Source organism: Alexandromys fortis, unplaced genomic scaffold (genome assembly GCF_014885135.2).
Source record: "Alexandromys fortis isolate MF-2015 unplaced genomic scaffold, M_Fortis_MF-2015_v1.1 scaffold_19, whole genome shotgun sequence".
Lineage (NCBI taxonomy): Eukaryota > Metazoa > Chordata > Mammalia > Rodentia > Cricetidae > Alexandromys > Alexandromys fortis.
In genome coordinates, this window is record NW_026067890.1 from 1,928,600 (window position 1) to 1,948,089 (window position 19,490).

General features: G+C 44.5%; 1 protein-coding gene across 4 annotated transcripts in view; it reads right to left on the bottom strand.

The window, feature by feature from the left end:
- The window catches only part of Cdc14a (cell division cycle 14A), a 142,686-nt gene that overhangs the window by 12,097 nt on the left and 111,099 nt on the right, over nucleotides 1–19,490 (bottom strand). For 2 of the 4 annotated variants that reach the window (XM_050148033.1, XM_050148113.1), the window contains exons 6-9: nucleotides 12,812–12,924; nucleotides 11,540–11,587; nucleotides 9,179–9,301; nucleotides 7,437–8,526 (exon numbers count right to left, since the gene is read on the bottom strand). In XM_050148033.1, the coding sequence (XP_050003990.1) occupies nucleotides 8,061–8,526; nucleotides 9,179–9,301; nucleotides 11,540–11,587; nucleotides 12,812–12,924 (750 nt within the window). In that variant the 3' untranslated portion in view covers nucleotides 7,437–8,060. Of the gene's footprint in view, nucleotides 1–7,436; nucleotides 8,527–9,178; nucleotides 9,302–11,539; nucleotides 11,588–12,811; nucleotides 12,925–19,490 lie in introns of those variants that run through there. The other 2 variants (XM_050147976.1, XM_050147898.1) reach the window with 2 other exon arrangements.

Consider the following 19,490-nt stretch of genomic DNA (forward strand, 5'->3'; position numbering starts at 1 on the left):
GGTCCGTTGAGAGGGGACCAAACGGGCAGCAGTGTTGAGCAAATGCCAAAGCTATGATTTAATGCAGGGACGGAGTTCACGTTCTTACTATTACCAGCGTCTCATGTCTCTCCACTGAAAGAAAATGCATCACTCCAAAGCAAGGCCAGAACAAAGATAGGGGTGAAAAATAATCACAGCAATTTAAAGACAATAGAACTTTAGGAATCTAGAATCATCTTCACTATTACATTCACTAACATTCAACCAAATAAACATAAATTCAAAATATTTAATAAATTTCAACTTTGACTTTGTCATTTATTATTTTAGTAAACGATTCACAATGATTCAATGATGAAATATCATATTTAAAGTGAAGATGGGGTCATTATTTTCAAAACAGAGAAAGGGAATCAAGCTGAAATTAGGGAAACCCATTATACATTACTGAGAAGAAGGAGATTTTTACTGGGAGCAGTCATTGAATCAATCAATAAATAGCAGATCATTGTCACCACTAATGTTCCAAATTAACAATGAATATGCTTTAACGTACTTGCCAATCACTCAGATTTTCACCAGCTTGTTATGAACAAGTCTGGAATTCAATTTTTTATGTTATTCCAAGCCTTACTTAAGTATCAATTATGTCTAGAATATACCTACAGTCTGCCTGGTGGTAGCCCATAGAAGGCTCTAATGGTGCACTGGCTATTCAGTTTGCTCACCCAGAGTGTTCACAACCAAAGGAAAGCCCTACCCATCTCAATACAAGAGTGGGCCCTAGTCATGGGAACAGGCATGGTGGTACAAGCCTGCCATCCTGCCACTTGGGAGGCTAATGGCAGAAAAATTGACAGTTTGAGGTTAGGTTGGGCTACATAGTAAAACCTTGTGTCAAAAATGGGTGGTGGAAGTGCAGAGGAGGGGGAGGAGGGGTAAGGAGAGAGGGGGAATAGGAAGATAAGGAGGAGATGGGGGAGTGAGGAGGCAGCAATGGCAGTGACTGAGGAAAAGTCAAAAGTATATCTTTCCTTTCAATTTTCCTTCCAGCTTGAAACCAAGTAGGCTTGTCAACTTTCCATTACTTTATGTGTCTGAGCAACATATTAAAAACTCTGAAATTCAAGAACCTCATGAGATGTCCCTGTGAAGTAAGTTTAAAATTAGGATAATTTATATGTATGGACAATACATAAATCCCGATGCTCGTGTATAAAAAACCCCAAGACTTTATGTCAATAAGAACAAAGTACTAGATATTCACTGACAGACACACAAGCTAAAAGGGAAAGCACTTGAGTTCAGTTTGTTGAGGGAGGAGCTGGAAGATAAGAGACATCTTTAAAGAAGAAAAATTGGTGAAGAGAGCAGAGGGCTTCGAGAAATATCTTCCTGACGCCAAGAGTGGATGAGAATACCATGCAGGAAGAATGCAAAAGGCCACAGCGTTTGGGGACAATGCAGGGCAAAAGAGATGCATAGATCCAGCGGGGACCAAGCAGCTCACCATAGAAAACATCTGCAAGGTCCCAATGAGGAGCAGAAGGAGGGAGAACATGAGCAAGGATGTCAGGACCACGAGGGGTGCACCCTCCCACTAAGACAGTGGGGCTGATCTATTGGGAGCTCACCAAGGCCAGCTGGACTGTGACTGAAAAAGCATGGGATAAAACCAGACTCTCTGAACATGGCGAACAATGAGGGCTGATGAGAAGCCAAGGACAATGGCACGGGGTTTTGATCCTACTTCATGTTCTGGCTTTGTGGGAGCCTTGCCAGTTTGGATGTTCACCTTCCTAGACATGGACGGAGGGGGGAGGACCTTGGACTTTCCACAGGGCAGGGAACCCTGTCTGCTATTTGGACTGGAGAGGGAGGGGGAGAGGAGAGGGGGGAGGGGGAGGGAAATGGGAGGCTGGGAGAAGGCGAAAACTTTTTTTTTCCTTTTCTCAATAAAAATAAAAAAATAAAAAATAAATAAAATATGAGCTAAAAGTAAAAATATGAGTTAAAATCATAAAAGATGTCAGCACAGCAAAGCGAATAAGAAAACAGCAGAATCAAGATTACCAGGAATGATCTAGAAACAATGAGTGCCCTTACTGATGGAACCTACGGCCTTCACCAAGGCAGTATTCCTGAGACACGTTACAATTAACGTTTGCGTGGACAACTAAGAAGCTCAATGGAGGCCACAATTTTAGAAAAATCAACAAAAAAACTTTTCAGTATGTGATGCCCAAAGCAGTTTCCAGAAGATCTAATTGCAGGGAAGCATCTCACTAAACGCTCGTCAAATTTAGGAGTCCGACAGCCAGTGCTTCAGCCTCTTGCTCTGAAGGGATGTCCCCACAAAGCGGCAATAATGTGAAGCCCCAAACAGAAAAGGACAATTTCTTGAAATCTTGTGACTGAACATGTACATTCTTTAAAATAACAACACACACTGTTTTACAATGCTGCATGCTTGAACATCATTTTTAAAAGTGCCTAGCCAGTGGTGGCGCACGCCTTTAATCCCAGCACTCGGGAGGCAGAGGCAGGCGGATCTCCGTGAATTCGAGGCCAGCCTGGTCTACAAGAGCTAGTTCCATGACAGGAACCAAAAGCTACGGAGAAACCCTGTCTCGAAAATCCAAAAATAAAATAAAATAAAATAAATAAATTAAAAGTGTCTAGTTAAGGACTCTAATTTTTTGAGGTGATTAAGTTTTCATTTACTAAATATAGGGCTAAGAGAGATGGCCTGAGTTCAATCCCAAGGACACACAGAAAGGAAGAGAGACCCAAGTTTGTGGAGTTGTCCCCTGACCTCCACACACAAATGCTATGGCACATGTGTGCCCACACAAACATACCATACATACACAGGCATTAAGCATGACAGAGGGCTCTGACGGGTCTCCTCGCTTCTGGTATTCCACCAGGAGTGGCCTTCCACACAGGTGCAGAAAGCATCTCCATCAGATCTTTCCACAGGCATAGTCAAGGGCATTCTGAAAAGAATAGCTCAGGGGAAAAGGCAAATTGACAATTGGAACTGCATGAAACTAAAGAGTTTTGCACTGAAAAAAGAAACAGAACCTGCAGCAAGGGAGAAAATCTTTGTCAGCTATACATCTGACAGGGGTTCCATATCCAGAAACATGCAACAAAAAAGAAAAACCAGAAAAGCCTAAAGTATCCAATCAGGAAAAGGGACAAATGAACAATACAGACATTTCTCAAAAAAAAAAATGCAAAAGACAAGACATACATGAAATGTGTGTCATCACATAAATGACAATCAAAACTACATTGAGACACCATCAGTCAGAATGACTGTCATCAAGAAAACAAAAAGTAACAAAAGTTGACGAGGCTATAAGGGACATCTTATCCTCTCGAAAGGAAGAAGGAAAGCGGAGGAAGGAAGGAGGGAGAACAAGGAGGCGTGGCGAGGGCGTGAAGGTGAGCAAAGTACAGAAATAGACACATACAAATGTCACAACAAAACCCATTCCTTTGCATACTGAAAAGTTAACCTGGACATGGTGGCACATGCCATCAATCTCAGCATTCAGGAGGCAGAGACAGATGAGTCTCGGGCTAGCCTGGTCTACAAAACGAGTTCCAGATCAGCCATGGATATACAGTGAAAGAAACCTCTCTCAAAAGAAAAAATATATAATCAATACTTTAAAAGCATTAGTTGTACAACTGAAACATCAATTCCTTCTTGTCTGAAAGCCCCCACACCTCCTACCCTACTTCTACTTCCCAGTTTGGCTTAAACTTAACCTCCCAGCCTGGTCTTCAGCCATGCGGGCCTGCAGCTGTCCCGAGAATGCTCAGCAATACTAGCAATAATAGCTGACAACCACCAAGCAATATTGATAAGCAATTGCATGACACTTCGTGGGATTTTTCTCAAACACTGTAGCCATTTGACTACTACAATGGGGACATGGTAACATCAGCTCCAACATCCTGTAAACCACCAGCCACATATTTATATAAAATTTACCAAAAATCTTATATATTCCTTTATCTTAAACAGTCCTGAAATATTGTTCAAGCTTCACACAAGCAAGAAAATTTGATTTGCCCCTGATCATTATAATTACAACTTTTCCCAGAGGCGCAGAGAAGTTAAATGAGCTGCCAAATACGTCCATTAAAAAAAAAGGTGTCCGAAACAGAATTTGCACCCAGGTAAACTTCTTTTCAGAACCTAAGAACTCAACTACAAGAGTCAGGTGTGACTTTGTCCCCACTTCTCCCCATTGCATAGAGCGGCCATTCCCCGCCTTCCTGCCTTCACTAGGATCCCCCGCCCCCGGCCCAAATGACTAAAACACTAGCCATTCCTCAGTTTCCCTGGCCTATTGGGGGGAAAATGAAATGTTGTTTAACTACCTATCATCGAAAGCTCTAGCTTTTAATCCCCCTGTAACAGTATATACACAGCATAAAGCCATCAAAATACTGTGTTTGGGGGATTTCAGCTGCCCTGGGTTCAAATTATGATACTGTTGTCTCTTTGCAGGACAATATTGGGCAAAAATTTAATATCTCTGCCCCCTTGAGATTTCTATACATAAAACAGAAGTAATCATTCTTACCGTACTCATTCATTTGAACATCCATCCATCCTTTTATCCAATCAATCTACGCCTGCTGAGTGCCTACTGTATAACAGGGTCCAGGCATGTAACCATGGAAATCAAGGTACCACCATCTCCGCTCCCACAGTGCTTAGAGCCTACAGGACAAACCCACCATCCTGAGGAGTGCAACATGGAGGACCAAAGTGGGATACAGGACAGCTTATAGGGGGGAAACATCTTGCCGGAACACAGGCTTGGGGGTCAGGTAAGGACAGGGTGACGAATAGCAGTTCAGTGAAAAGTGTCATTAAAAATATAACCGCGCAAATCTTCAAGACAGATACCACAAGCAATTTCAACTTAATGAAACACTTCCACCCCACCCACACCCTCGTCACATGCCCCCCCATTTCTCAAAGCACTCGAAAACTTCTCAGTCAGGAATCAAACTGATTTCTGCAGTAAGGAGGTCACCAAACGGGAAGCCGTGTGCTTTTGCACTGGACGGTAGAGAGACAAGACGAATCCAAGAGGTCAAGATAATAAAGCTGAAATCTGACTACCTCTCAGCATTTCACCGCAACCACAAGGGTGCCTTAACATTTATTCCTGTTTTCCGTGTTAAAGAATTTTAATGACAGAACAAGGAAATCACTTTTACATTTTTCTGGGGGCTGAGCTGCAGCAAAAAAAAAGTGAGAGAGCAATTGCAGCTTTCAAAAGAGATGCTAATTGTAGCTTTTAAAATATTAGACTCCCTCTAAACACCCATCCCCCAAGAATTTCTGGGTCTTTCTTAAAGGTACAGGGAGGCGACTACCACGCAGACTCCATTTTCTTACCAAAGAAGTTTCAAAGCGGGCTGTGTGTGGTGGAGTGGGATGTGCATGCCATGGTGTGCGCGTGGAAGTCAGGGGACAACCTTGGGTTGGGGACAGAGCCTCTTTGTCATATGTCACTGGGATGTGGAGGCCAGGCTAGCTAGCCTGCAAGCTCCTGGAAATTCCCATCTGTCTCCCCTCTCACCACAGGAGCACCGAGGTTACAGACGTGCACTGCGGTCCAGCCGTACATGGGCTCCAGGGATTTGAACTCAGGCCCTTGTGTTTGCAGAGGCAAGTGCTTGATGTCCCCTAAAACACTTGTGTTGAGTGAGTCTGTTCTCCTTGTTCTTGGGTCCTGCACTGCTTGAGCTTCCGCACCGACTGGCAAAAGGCCAGTCCCACAGAAAAGCTTCGCCGCGCACCCTGAAGGCGGGCAGTTCTGAGCCCCTCCTTATCACAGCATGAAGTGGGACCTTCCATGTTCCTTTGACTTGCTACCAGCTAGTCATGAAGGGCGGACTTAAGCCTTCACATACAGGGGTTCACAGAAGGCTCCTGAGGCAAACATAAAGGAAGGGAGGTCTATGCAGGGGGCCTGCTTGCTTCTCCCTTCCTCTCGGGTTGAGGGGGAGGAAAGGGCAGCCATACTGCCGATTTTGATCATAAACGCCTTTCTTTACAATGCAGCAACAAAGGAAGAAGCGGGGGTAGTGGCAACTCAGTTGCCTATATTTTATAATTACTGGAAAGTCACCGTATTCCAGCCAAAAAGCAGGATGTGGAGGAGGAGGAAGGGAAAAAGAAGCAGCTAAGTGTGGAATGAGGCCAAAGCTCACTTAGGGAGACATCATGGGGTGCAGGAAAAATCAGTGTTGTGTAAAGAACCCCACCTTTTCCCCCAGGCTCCAGTTAGCCGAGGAGAATGGGTAGCCCACTTCTCCCTACTAACTAGGGAGCACAGAATATAAGACTGTCAATTCACTGATGCTTCTGGCATCGAACTTTAAGAGTGGATGGCACAAGCCTTTAGCAGTGTAATCTATGAGCTGTTTGTATAATTATTTATATAACACTTTTCCTGGAAATACAAAGATCCGCAGTCAGTTCTAAAGAGGCTGATCTACAAAACTATGTGTGAAAACATTGGCAGAACCCAGTTCATTCTGTCAAGTCCAAGAGGTGTGGACACAGTGTGAAAGTTTAAATACTCTGTCCTTTCATAGCTAGTGCCCACCCTGCAACCCCTACCTCCACCCAGCCCTACCCGACCCATGGATTTCCATATTTATGACACAAATCTCAGTGTATATAAACCAGATCAGAACCAGGTCAAAGAGTGGGTAGATAGCTAATTGGAACCCTGATCTATAACAGAATCTAAAATAATGATGAGACGCCCTCTTCTGGCCTCTGCAGGCACTACATGCACATGGTGCACATACATACACATATACATACAGGAAATGTGTTTGTACACATAAAATAAATGTAAAGGTTAAAATTTTTAGATAATGGTGAAATTTTTCATAGAAATAAAAATCAGACATGGAAATTTATACATGCGAGAATTGCATATGGAATGTAGAAAAAAACAACTTTTGAAAGGAAGCTTGTAGGAAAGATGAATCTAGAGAACCTACACATGAAAGTGTGCACGTGCACACACACACACACACACACACACTGCATCACTCAGTTCTCATCGTAGGGAACAACCTCATACAGGCTAAGGAAACTGGGTCCCAGCATAAAACCACAGATGCTGTGATTTGCTGAGTGGGCCACCCGCCAGCCCTTTCCTTCCTCTCCTCTTCAACCCTGCTGATTGGCTGAGCAAACGACTAAAGAGCAGCTGCATGGCAGAACACAGACAGAGCCTTCCCAGGGAACCAGGCTCGCTCCTGCCCAGAGTGCAACCAACAGACCCACTATCTCACCTTCTCCTTTTGTTGGGTATAGCTCTATTTGTCCTTTTCCCCTCTCCTAATTAAATTCACATCCTATGGATATCAACACCTCTTGACAAATTTAATCAAATTATTAAATTTTTAAAGACTTGACCAAAAGTTTTTTTCAGTCCAATGGGGCTAGTAAAAAGGAAATCTGGTGTCTAAATAAAGATCTCTGGCACACACACAAAAAAATCATTTGCCTCTAGAAGAGAGGTAGCTAATTTTAAATGTCTTCCTAGAGACTACCTGCTCCAACCTTGGCAGTCCAGGTTGCCACCCACCTCTCTCTGACCTCTTATTAGCTCCTTCATTTGCCACTTCAAAGAACTGTGGGTCAGTTCCCTGCAGGAGGCCTGGTGCTCAGCTGTGGGGAGACAGAGTTCCTGCACGCCCCAAATCCTGACCTTGGGGAGTAGGGAAACATTCTCAACACATCACCTGAGCAAAACCAACGCCATGGATCGAGCGCCTTTTCCTGGTACCAGATACTCAGAATGCTTGGGAAACGTAACCGAAAAGTAGCAAAGCCTTTGGTGTCCGCGACCCATGGAACGAAAGCTCTCTCCCTTTTAAAGAAAAACCCACCTCACCGGGGAGAGGAAGAAAAAGAAGAAAGGAGGATAACCCGGTTGAAACTCGGCATTTACTCGAAGAGGAGCCAGCAGAATGTAGCGCATGGGCAGTTGCACAACAGAGAGGAAAGGCGTCGATCAGAAGGCCTCCTCGGCACTATTAAATTTCTTTGGTGGCAGCCTCGGCTGGGAAGGCAAGGCACAGAAGTTGCATTCAGGGTTCTGAGGACCAAGAGGTGGTGTCTGTGAACTTACGGGGATAGAACGGCTCAGGAATCTCACTGAGGAGGAAGAGAGCCCCCCGGAGAAGGAGGGTCTATGGATGGTAGTGTGCTCCTCGGGCTTGGCGCTCAGGGGGCCTGGGGAGCTATTCAGGTTGCCCCCAAGACCGCTGCTGCTGCTGTTGCTGCTTCTGGTGTACTGGTTGTTGTTGAGCTCGGGGTAATTTCTGCCAGGTGGCTGGGAGCTGCCATTCAAGAAGCTGGTGAACGGGCTGGCTATGAAGGCTGCCTTGGTGGGTGAGGCTGTCTTTTTGTTCTCAGGGTCATCGGTCGTGGCGTTCAAGTTCCCTAGAGAACTGGCTAGCCGGGAGTTTATAGAGAAGCTGGGGGAGAAACACGGGAGGGGAGGGGAAAAAAATCAGACAACAATGTCTACTCACATATGAAGACAGCATCATGGGAAATCAATAAGGATGGTTCTGATCCACACAGATGACTAAATAATTTCATCACTCTCGGTGACAACATCACTTGTGGCCTTATTCATACATGCCAAGTTTCTTGGTCAGAAGCAGTTAACCAAGACCCAAGAAACTGGCTTAAGCACTGGTTGGTCTTACAATCGAATATTTGAGAACTATATCTGCCAGATGCAAAGAGTAACCATACGGAGAGCCTGGAATCTGACTTAAGGCCACGATTTAACCCAGACATTTTCTAGCATAGGGTGGCACCCAGCATCTCTACCCATCTGAGTTGGTGCCCGCTGTCTCCACACACAGGATGACCAACAGCACTGGCGATCATTAGTATGGCTGACTAATCTACATCACATGTAGCAGAGTGAAGAGGCTCTAGAAGACCAGTGCACACCTAACCGTCCCCTCTGAGGCCTAACCCCGTCAGGGAGGAAGGACCGGAAGCCCCAGAAAAAATAGAGAGCTCCTTGGCGTTTCTCCACTTCTTCCCAGCCCCTCCTCGTAGACCTGCAGCCATATTCCCTGCCTGCGGTAGGGAAGAGGTAGAGGGAATTACCTTCTCGTATTTGCACCCGAAGACAAAGAGCCTCTGTTTATCCTTTTGGCTGTTGCTGAAGGCGACAAACACACCTTGGGGGTCTTCACAGTAGACACAGATGGTTGTGGGGAGGAACTTAATCTTTGGAGGAGGAAAAGGAGGACAGAGTGTCACACCACCGCCATTGTGCTACCTAAAATACTCCCCAATGAACTATAACAAAGGAAGTTAAGAAAGCTCAGTGCCCCAAAAGGCACCACAAATGGTAAGAAAGTCCCACACAAATCCTTCCCTTCCAGTTGGTAATTGCCCTACAGAGTATGAGGCCGCCAATATTTCTCGCACTTTCCTCTCGTTCCTCAGCAGCTCAGACCGTAAATCCCCTCTGATGAAATCTAAACCATCTCCTTCTGTTCCTTCACTATTCAAACCGTCTAACCTCTCTCCCAGGTCCAAAAAGCCTAGTTAAAGGCGTGGCTTGTGGAAACCTCTAAAATCTGGCATTTGCCTCTCCACGTGGGTCCTATTAGCCCCACAAGACGAAACCCACATAGTCAAGGGCAAACATCCCTATCCGTTTTAGTTGGTTCTCACCTGTCTCCATACGCAGGTGAGGGGCAACGCCTCTTATCATCTCTGCGCGACTGCATCCAGCATCTTTGTCACGTCAAACAAACAGGGAGGTCGACTAGACATGCTCACCTAGCTGTGGGGTTCCTGACCACACTGCACTCACCCCATTTCTCCTGCAGGGCATCCTCTGTCCTTGCCTCTCCTCACCTCTGGTCTTCAACTCCCCCCTCCCCCAGCTCACTCTTACCACCTGCCCTAGAATGGTCTATTTGGTTATTACCTCCCCCAGCAAGGCTTGAGTGAATTCCCCAGCAGGACCAGCAGTCTGCTTCAACGAGCACACTCCCAGTAAACCACGGCTCGTATGCTATCCCTCAGCAGCTCAGTTTTGCCTATTTCCATCACTCAACGCAAACTCCCCGAGGGCAAAGACTTGTTTGTCTCTCCTTTCCACTCCCAAGGGCTTATCAGGGGATCTATGACCAAGTTCCCGGTGGGCACAAAGGGGAAAGTGACTCCTCTAGAGCGAGCCAGAGCTCAGCCACAACTCTAATACCAAATAATGAAACTGGACTGTGCTTCCTTCTCTGCTTCAACGTCCCTTGCCCACCCGCCCTCCTAAGCACTGCTGATGCCATCTTTCCCCCTCAAACAAAAATGAAAAGGTTATGCCAGGAAATGACTCGGGCCTTTGAAGAAGCCTGGGCCAAGCAGAACCACCCAGTCAACAATTTAGGTTAGAATGAAATCCTAAGGAGAAAATGGCTGAGTCTCTGTCCCACTTTATCAACAATACTGACCAATCACAACCAGTGTTCTTGCCAGGTGCCACAATGGTCCCTGGCAATACTGGTGTCGGAATATAACTCTAGGAGAGTCGGAGACTTTTTTTCAAGAGAGAAGCACTAATATCTCCTCCTCTTATGGATGAAAGGTTAAAAAAAAACCTACACAGCGACGCACAAATGCTCACAAAAGTAGCGTACTGAGAGCTAAAAATGGGAGGAGACCAGAATCTATCTCTGGGTTGAAAAGAAGAAAGTCACAGAGCACTTTGGAGTTAACTGAAGACCAGAAGGGGCTGGGAGCTCAGAGTGTAAAGGTCATGACCACCAGCACCCAACCTGAAGGCGGGGGAGGAAATGCCCTTTCAATAGTAAACATTAAAAATGAAGCTAGTTTCGGAGCTAGGGAGAGGCTCAGTGATTCTTACTGTTCCTGCAGAGGAACCAGGTTTGGGGCTCATCACCCACATGGCAGATCACAACTGTCTGTAACTCCAGTTCCAGGAGGGTGTAGTACCTTCTTCTGAAGGCAGGCACCAGACACACATACAAGGTGCATATACATGCATGCAACCAAACATTTTTACACATAAAATAAAAACAAATAAATCATTTTAAAATTAAGTTTAAGCCAGGCATGGTTTTAGTGCCGACACTTAAGAGGCAGAGGCAGGTTGATCTCTGTGAGTTCAAGACCAGCCTGGTCAACGTAGTGAGTTCCAGGTTAGCCAAAGAGCTATGTAAAGAGAACTGATCTCAAAAACAAAAACGACAACACCAAAAAAAAAAAAAAAGCTTGTTTTACAATCAGGAGAAAAGACGATTTGAAAAACTGTAAGACAGGTTAAAGGTGTTGCTCAGTGAAAGGGTGGAGTTTTATCCCAACTACTAAAATAAATAAATAGATAGAAAAAGCTGTATAGTTATGTCTATTTTCATGGGGCTTGGTGCTTGGAAAATATGTCTTAAAAAGCCATCCATATTTACAACAGCTAGATATCTGTATATCTGTTAACAGTACCTGAAAGTCTGGGACATTGCCCTTTGGTGTCCTTTCATATCATCCGACCTGCAGAAATCAAAGACAAGAACTCAGGTGTGACCGGGTGCACACAGCGAAACAAATACCACCCTACGGCATCTGAGGCAGAGACATGAAGATACTAAACCATCAAGAGAGAAAAACCACGCTGGTGGGTATCAGCCTCCATAGACTTTACAAAATGAACCGTCCTGCCAGCAGGTAATGCATGTGTTATTTCACCATGATGTTAGAGCATCACGCTTTTTCACAAAAAGGGGGCAGTGTAACTGCTCGGTAGAGAAGTGTTTCCCGATGGTGCCATAGTGTTATTGCGGAAACTAAAGTCTACCCCCTGAGAAAATATCAGAGAATTCAAAAGAAAACTCACATCTAAACATGGCTTCCGAGATCTGTACAGGAAGGGTTGGTCCTGAATGCATATGTATTTGCATATATACTTTCTTCCAATAAAGTGATTCTCAACCTTCCTAATGCTGCGACCTTATAATTACAGTTCGTAATATTGTGGTGACCCCCCACCAGAAAATATTTCCTTACCACTTCATAACTATAATTGTGTCATGAATCATAATGCAAACATCTGACATGCAGGAGAGCTAATATGTGACCCGCTGTGAAAGGGTCATTTGATCCCAAGAGGGGTCACGACCCCCAGGCAGAGAACTGCTGTCCCAATGTAACCTTTCCTTCTGTAAGATTTCTTTCTTTTTAACACAAGGTCTCAACTGTTCTGTAGTCAGAAGACCACTCCCAATCTGATTTAGTCGACTGATTTCACACTTCAGATTCAAGATGGTTTATAATTTCTCAGACACATGGAGGAATCGCTTATCCAAATCTCAAAAATTGAAGGTGAAGTCAAGTAGTGGGATATGCCAAAACTTGGCACAACCTACTCCACTTCACGGGCTGGCTCCACTCCGAACCCTTGGCACACTGGTGAGGACCTGCCACCACCGCGCCTGGGAATCTCCGAGTACAATTCACAACAGAAATCACTGCTGGTCTAAAATAACTGCTCGGCAAGTCGAGGCAGAATTCCAGAAACAGCGACGTCACACCTGTTTCCAGAAGCATCTCAATTTTAGCTACTCCCCACAGCGATGAAACACACAACAGCCGGCGATGAGGGTGCAAAGAAAACACAGGAACACTCGGGATTTGTAAAACGGTATTCTGAAGTGAAGGTGAAATGTTTTACCCACAACGGAAGCACACCATGAACCGAAAGGTTTAAGCCGGGGCTACCTGAATGCACAGGATGGCGAGGAGCGGGGCTGCCTCTGGCTTTTTAAGGCACGCAGTTTGTCTCCCTGTGTGACGTTGTTTTTCATTTCCACATCTTCATCTTCAAAGTTACTCTGAAAAACAGGCAAGTCCCATAGGAAGGTCATTACACACAGTTTCGCTTTATACCGATTTCTTAATAGAGCACAGATCATCTTCAGTTACGGATAACATGTAAATGGTCTTTCTGTAGAATAAGCCATTGAAATGTGTTAGGAACCCAGCAGGAAGCACACACTACAGAACACTCAGCATCTAAATACATGGGTCAAATTCCAAATCAAAGGAGCGTGGGGCTGGATACTGGAGTGTCTAAAACCTGTCTAGGACAATGGCTCAACAGCGGAAACTCTCGTGTGAACACACTGGGCTTTGGAAGACAGCCTGGCACATCTCGATCTACAAACACATCATGAATGTTTCCAGATACTACAGGAGCCACTGTTGCAAAATCCATAACCGACTTATAAGCATGCAAGGTAAACTAGCTGAAGACATCTACACAGTCACTTTCTGCACGAGTTCACCTTCCAGGAAGCACTCAGGGACTCTGGGAGTTAAAGGGCCAACAACTCTCAACCAGGGAAGTATGTCTCCTGCTGCAGTTCCTCAGTTTGAAAAGAAGTGGCTAGCAAGTGTTTCTCTGTGGTAACTCAAAAGGAGCCCTGAGGGGACACAGGAGAGTTAGCTCCCATCTGCCACAACCACGAGGTAGAAGAAAGACTTTTTATTTTAAATTTAAAAAAAAAAAAATTTTAATTTTTATTTTAAATTTTTTTAAAAAATTTAAAATTTTTAATAAATTTTCATATTTAGAAAATTAACAGTGAAACTGGCATCGTGGTCTACTTAGAGGTCTGGGGAAAAGGGAAATAGGATATTTTTCTTCTAGTATTTTATTTTCATGTTTTAAGTCATGTTTATATAATACCTGAAAATAAAACTAATTTTAAAAGATATACAGCTAAATAAAATGAACAGAATATTTAAAAGAATAATTATATATGGGTTTTTTTTCTTCACAAAGTGGCAAATTTTAAAATGCTAAATTTTTGTTGTTGTTGTTTGGTTTCGTCTTTTTTTGGAGACAGGGCCTCATTAGCTCAGGCTCCTGATTCTCCTGCCTCGGCACTGAGGCCTGATCCAAACTATGACAGATTTCAAAAACGTAAAATAATACTATAACAAACTGTCACCCACCTAACTATCTACATTTAATATGTTGTCTTCACTTTATTCCTTTACCTTACTGAAGTCTCACTCCGAAAGAAGAGAGCAATACATATACAGTGCCAGCTCACACTCCCTGGAGGAGAACACTGTGTCTTCTCTTAGAAGGAGGAGGAAGAGACTCAAGACAATCTCTTAACTGTAAGCCCTTGTATAATCAAAAGCCAAACTATATGCTTCCAATATACTATGGCACAGACTATCCATCACTATTCAGAAAGGGAGGAATGGGGGCTTGGTGAGGAAATACTGGGCCAAAGCATGACTGAAACCCTGCAGAGTAAATTCCAAATCCTGTAGCTCAGTGTCCAATGTCAAAGGACTTCAATGGCTCCACCCTCTCGCTGTGCTGACCACAGATTATATATAGTATATTTATAATATATCTGCCTTAAGAAATAAAATACAGATAAGCCTGGAAATGTTAAACCATCTACAAATTTACTATCAAAAGCAAAAAAAAAATTGGCACAGTTCTCCAGAATCTTCCTGTGTTATGCTCTCGCCTGTTACCCTGACATTTTCTGCCTAACAAAACAGGTTGTATTACACAGGCAGCTTCGCAAGTGATTTCTTCATTAAAAATGCATGTTTATTATGCTGTTCCAGGACAAATGAAAAAGAACCTTGCATTGCCATTTTATAGCCCCATAAAGTCCTGTTGTCTAGACATACCAAATTGCTTCTTTAACAAACACTTCAGGTCAGGCTGTTCTCTGCCTTCAGCACTGTACACAGCTCTAACAAACACATCCTAGATGCAAATGACTGTCTAATGCTACCCTAGCACTGAGAGGGGAAAGTTCACAAAGTGGAACTGCTAAGCTCATTTTAAAGCTATCCTCTAAATGTTAACATATTACCCTCCAAAATAAATATCCAAACTTCACCTAGCAAAGCTTCAGAATACCTCTTTAATATTTGATAGATATAGATAGCATCCTAATATGTAAATTCACATTTCACTCCTAGGGATGTAGACACGTCTTGTGCTTAGGAACCATGAAGTTCTCGTAATTTTTATTTGTATACATTTCATTCATTCAGAGTTCTGTGTATGCTTAGAATCTGAATATATTGCAAGCATTTCCTTCAAGCTGCTCCATGGCTGGAGAATGAATTGGGGAAGGAAAGGATCAGGAATGAGACAGACAGTTAAGTGGCTTCTCATATAGTCTGATGAGAGAAGATGGCTTAGACCAGAATACAGCAAACTGCTTAGACGTCAGGACGTGAGGAAGTAGAAGGCATGCAGGATAGGTCTAAAGAAACCTGGCCCAGGATAGAACATGCCGTTATTTAAGTACAGATTTAAGGGCATTTGAGTCACTGAGAAGTACAGAGGTATAATCACAAAACCACCAGTAAGCAAATGAACACATTTTCTGCCTGTTTGTGTTTGGTTTGGGTTTTTTGAGGCAGGGTTTTATGCAGTGCAGAATGGCCTCAAAATCACTACCTAGACAAAGCTGGCTGCAAGCTCCTGAGCCTCTGCTTTCTTCCTTTTCCCTGCCAAGTGCTGGGCTTATAGGCTTGTGCTACTATGGTCCTCTGTGCTCTCAAATTCTTAACACAAACTTATATATAATGTTAGTCAAAACACATTTGCCTTGAGTTATACAATCTTCAAAACTACAAAAACAAAACAAACAACAAGAAACAGATTCTTGCCTCCCGAGATTCAGAGCTAAACAGATGGACCGGCTGAGATCAGAAGGGAGATTAGGCTTCAGAAGTTGGAGGTGTGGTTCTGTGGCAGAGCCTGAACACTTGACTAGAATGTGCAGGGCTCTGGGTCTCATCCCAACACCACAAGAGGTAAAAAAAAAAAAAGGAAGGAGGGAGGGGAAAGGAGGAGAGGAAAGGAAAGAAGAAAGGACAAAGGAAGGAAGGCAACTTAGTGTCCTTGCTGCACTGACCAGGACCTTTGAAAGCTGGACCACTTCCCCATCCCCAACTCCCTGGCCCTTTATTCCAGTCTTCTGTGGACCTCAGCAACACCTTCTAAACTAAAGCCAGAAGGGGCACCCCAAAGTTTCAATCGGGGTACTACCACTACCCTCCCGATAGCCTCTGGTGGCTTCTGGTGGCATTCAGATGGAGCAGACACATCTTCTCCATCCTAAAAGTGGAAGCAAGGAACTTCAAAGTAAGGCCTTGGAGATGTGCTGCTCTTATGGAATTTCCTAAGACGCACCCAGTTTGCGAGCACTTGATAGGCTTAATAAAATGCAATAATAGCTCCAAGATGCAGTTCTCAAAAATGGAGCGCTACTTTCCTATCCGGTCAATCATGAAGTCACATGACGCTGGCTGCACACTATCGGCACCTGCAGCCAATGAACATCTCTCTAAGTCAAGGGCATCTACTGGTTAGTAGGCGGAGGCTGGACCACAGCCCTAGATCTAGTCGCCAAATGAAAGACTGAACTTACTGTGACTCTGAGAGGAGTTTCAGAGGAGGAGCTGGCCAAGGTCTTGTTCTAAGTCATATGCGTAATGTGTTAGAGCCACACCGGGGGCTCTTGAAGAAACACAGTCTGTGAACCAGTGTGCCTACGTTCAAAAAGCAACTCAGTGAAGTCTGTGTGTTACATTGGGCAGGGGCCTGCCTTTCTCTGCCTCTGCTATGTCTTTCTCAAAGGGTCATAGTTCCTTCCGGTGGCTGTGCTGTATGGTCACATGATTAATCCATGTAAGGGGCTTAAAAGGGTTCTTGGCACACAGTGGGTGCTACCTAGGTGGGTGTAACCATTAAATACCTAGTTTAACTCTAGTATTTGTACTAGAGTTCTTCACAGTCCTCCTCCTGGACATTTTTTCTAGAATCCCAATTCACAATGGCTTCTTAGACCCCTGAATGTCAGAGAGAATCCTTATTTTTGGCATTATTTTGTGTTTCAACAATGTAATGTCCTTGCACCAATTGGGCAAGTGTCAATTTTATGTCTGTTCTCTTCTATCCTTGAATCTGAAATGCTACGCTCCTCTTTGTTCAAGTAACATTTACTAAGACTTTGCAGCCCAGGAAGCAGAATGTAACGGGAACGGGTTAAAAACCTCCGCATGGGAGAAAAGCTCATAGCTCAGCAGGAGCAAGACGGGGGTGAATAAGCCGCCCCAACATGGGTGCTGAGTGTAATTCACAGCCCTGAAATCCAGGTTCCACAAGGGCACCACTTTGTGCTGAAAGATTCCTAACAACTTCGAGGTGCTGAGAAATTTACCAGAAAGCCCCGGCCCTTCCAGCCACAGTTTTCCTTTATTCTGGCAGACTCGGTTGCCACGGTGCTTCTTAATGACCAATCAGAGGAACACTGCCGTAGATCCATGGGACCAAATGCAATTGAGATCCTCTGCTTTCAACCTTCTATTTTTATAATGGTCACGTGTAGGGGAATGTAGCCTCTTGTGCTTTACATAAGTAAATAAATCCAGAACCACCGTGGACCCCTCCTAGGTGTGGCGTGGCCCAGAAGCCACATGGAAGTCATTCTGCAAGGCCACACTGTCTGTTACAGTACGGATGCAACAAGCAGGCTTCTGTGTTCGCAGACTTGGTCCCCAGCTGGAGTCTTGGAGGGTGTGCAGCTTTCAGGGGGCGGGGCCTGGTTAGAGGAAGAAGGTCTCCGAGAGGGGTGGGGGGAAGGCGGGATTTGAGCTTTAGAGCGGTTCCCAACTTCCAGGCCTGGTTTCTCTGCTCCTGCTGGCTGCGACAGGAACTGCTGCCAAATGCTCTCACTGCCACGGAAACACCTGACGCTGCATCTTCTCTGCAATGATGGACTCTGTCTCCTCGAACTGTGAGCCAAAATAGCCCTTCCTCCCCAAAGTGTTCCTTGCCAGATACTTGGTCCCAACAAGGAAGTCAGTAGCTAATATCCCATTGTACTCTGGCACCTGAGGGCTTTTTGTTTTGTTTTATTGTTTTTCATTTCTTTATTCCAGCTGCAAGAACTTATGAATGGCTAAGATGAAAATAACTACTGATGGGCCCCAACAAAATTTACAGATTTGTGTTGCCCCAAAGTTTATGTTCAGATTCTAACCCACAGTGACGGAAGGGTGGGGGTCTCTGGAGAGTGGTTAGATCATGAGGCAATCCTCAGGAGTGGAGAAGGTCCTAGAAAACCACCTCTCCCCTTCGTCCTATGAGGAGAAGGAGAATGTACCATCTGTGACCAGAAGATAGGCCCCCATCAGTGATTCGGCCAAGGCCTCGCTTGACCTTGGACCTCTCAGCCTTGCCTCCAGAATGCCTTGAAATAAACTGCTGTGGTTCATATGCCACACAGTTTCCGGCATTTTGTTGTGTGAGCTTGAATAAACTAAGCTGGGGGAGAAACATCTAAATATATACTTATACTTCCAAGCTGACATACTTTAAATTTCAATCATACTGCATCCTTTGATCCTCCCATGGTAAAGGGCAATTAATCCTGAGTTGGACAAATATGAATGGAAAAACGGATGGAAATGAAACAGTCTGCTAGATCTGTGGTTCTCAACCTGTGTGGGTCGCAACCCCTTTGGCTAGTTAAATGACCCTTTCACAGGGACCTCCTATGACCATCAAACACAGATATTTACATTACAATTCATAACAGTAGCAATATTACAGTTACAAAGTAGCAACAAAAATAATTTTACGATTGAGGGTCATCACAACATGAGGAACCGAATTAAAGGGTTGCAGCACTAGAAAGGTTGTGAATCTCCGAGGAAGATAGTAATTTAAAGAGATTGTAATTTAGAAAGCATTTGCTGGTGAAAGGTAGACACAATGTTGCACTCGTCTTTTCAGAAGTCACGAGCCAGAAAGGAAAGAAAAGGTGTTCTTGTTTAGCAATCTTAGTTCATTAAAATTTAGCTCAGATCCTTCAGTTGCTTCTCATAGTCCAGACTGCAACAGAGGCAAGAAAAAGTCAACAAAGGCTCTGAATATCATGACCTTGGCTAAGACAGGACGGATGACTCAACAGTAAACTCAGCCACTCCATCCATCTGTGGGGCTCTTCTGGGAGACAAACACAAGATTTAAAACCAATTCCTGTCCCAGTCTCCATCCTGTGTCCTAGAATGGAGCTCCCCTCCCCGTCACCAAGCACTGGATGTCTCGCTGTCTAAGAGAAGCCTTTGGGGGATGCCTAGCATTGGTTTGAGACAGCTATGCACTCCTGCCATGTAGGTTCTTGGAGGCTACGTTTCCTCAGGGCCCTGGTCTGGCTCTATGAGCATCCAGCTGAGGGGCTGTAAACTACATTTAGTGCTTAAATATTTCATCAGACTAATTTCTGCGTGTGTGCGCGCGCGCGCCATGTATGCACATGGTCACACGTGTATACGTATACATGTACGTAATTGTCCAAAGTTCCAAAGTTGCCATCAGCTATCTTCCTTGGTGACTCTC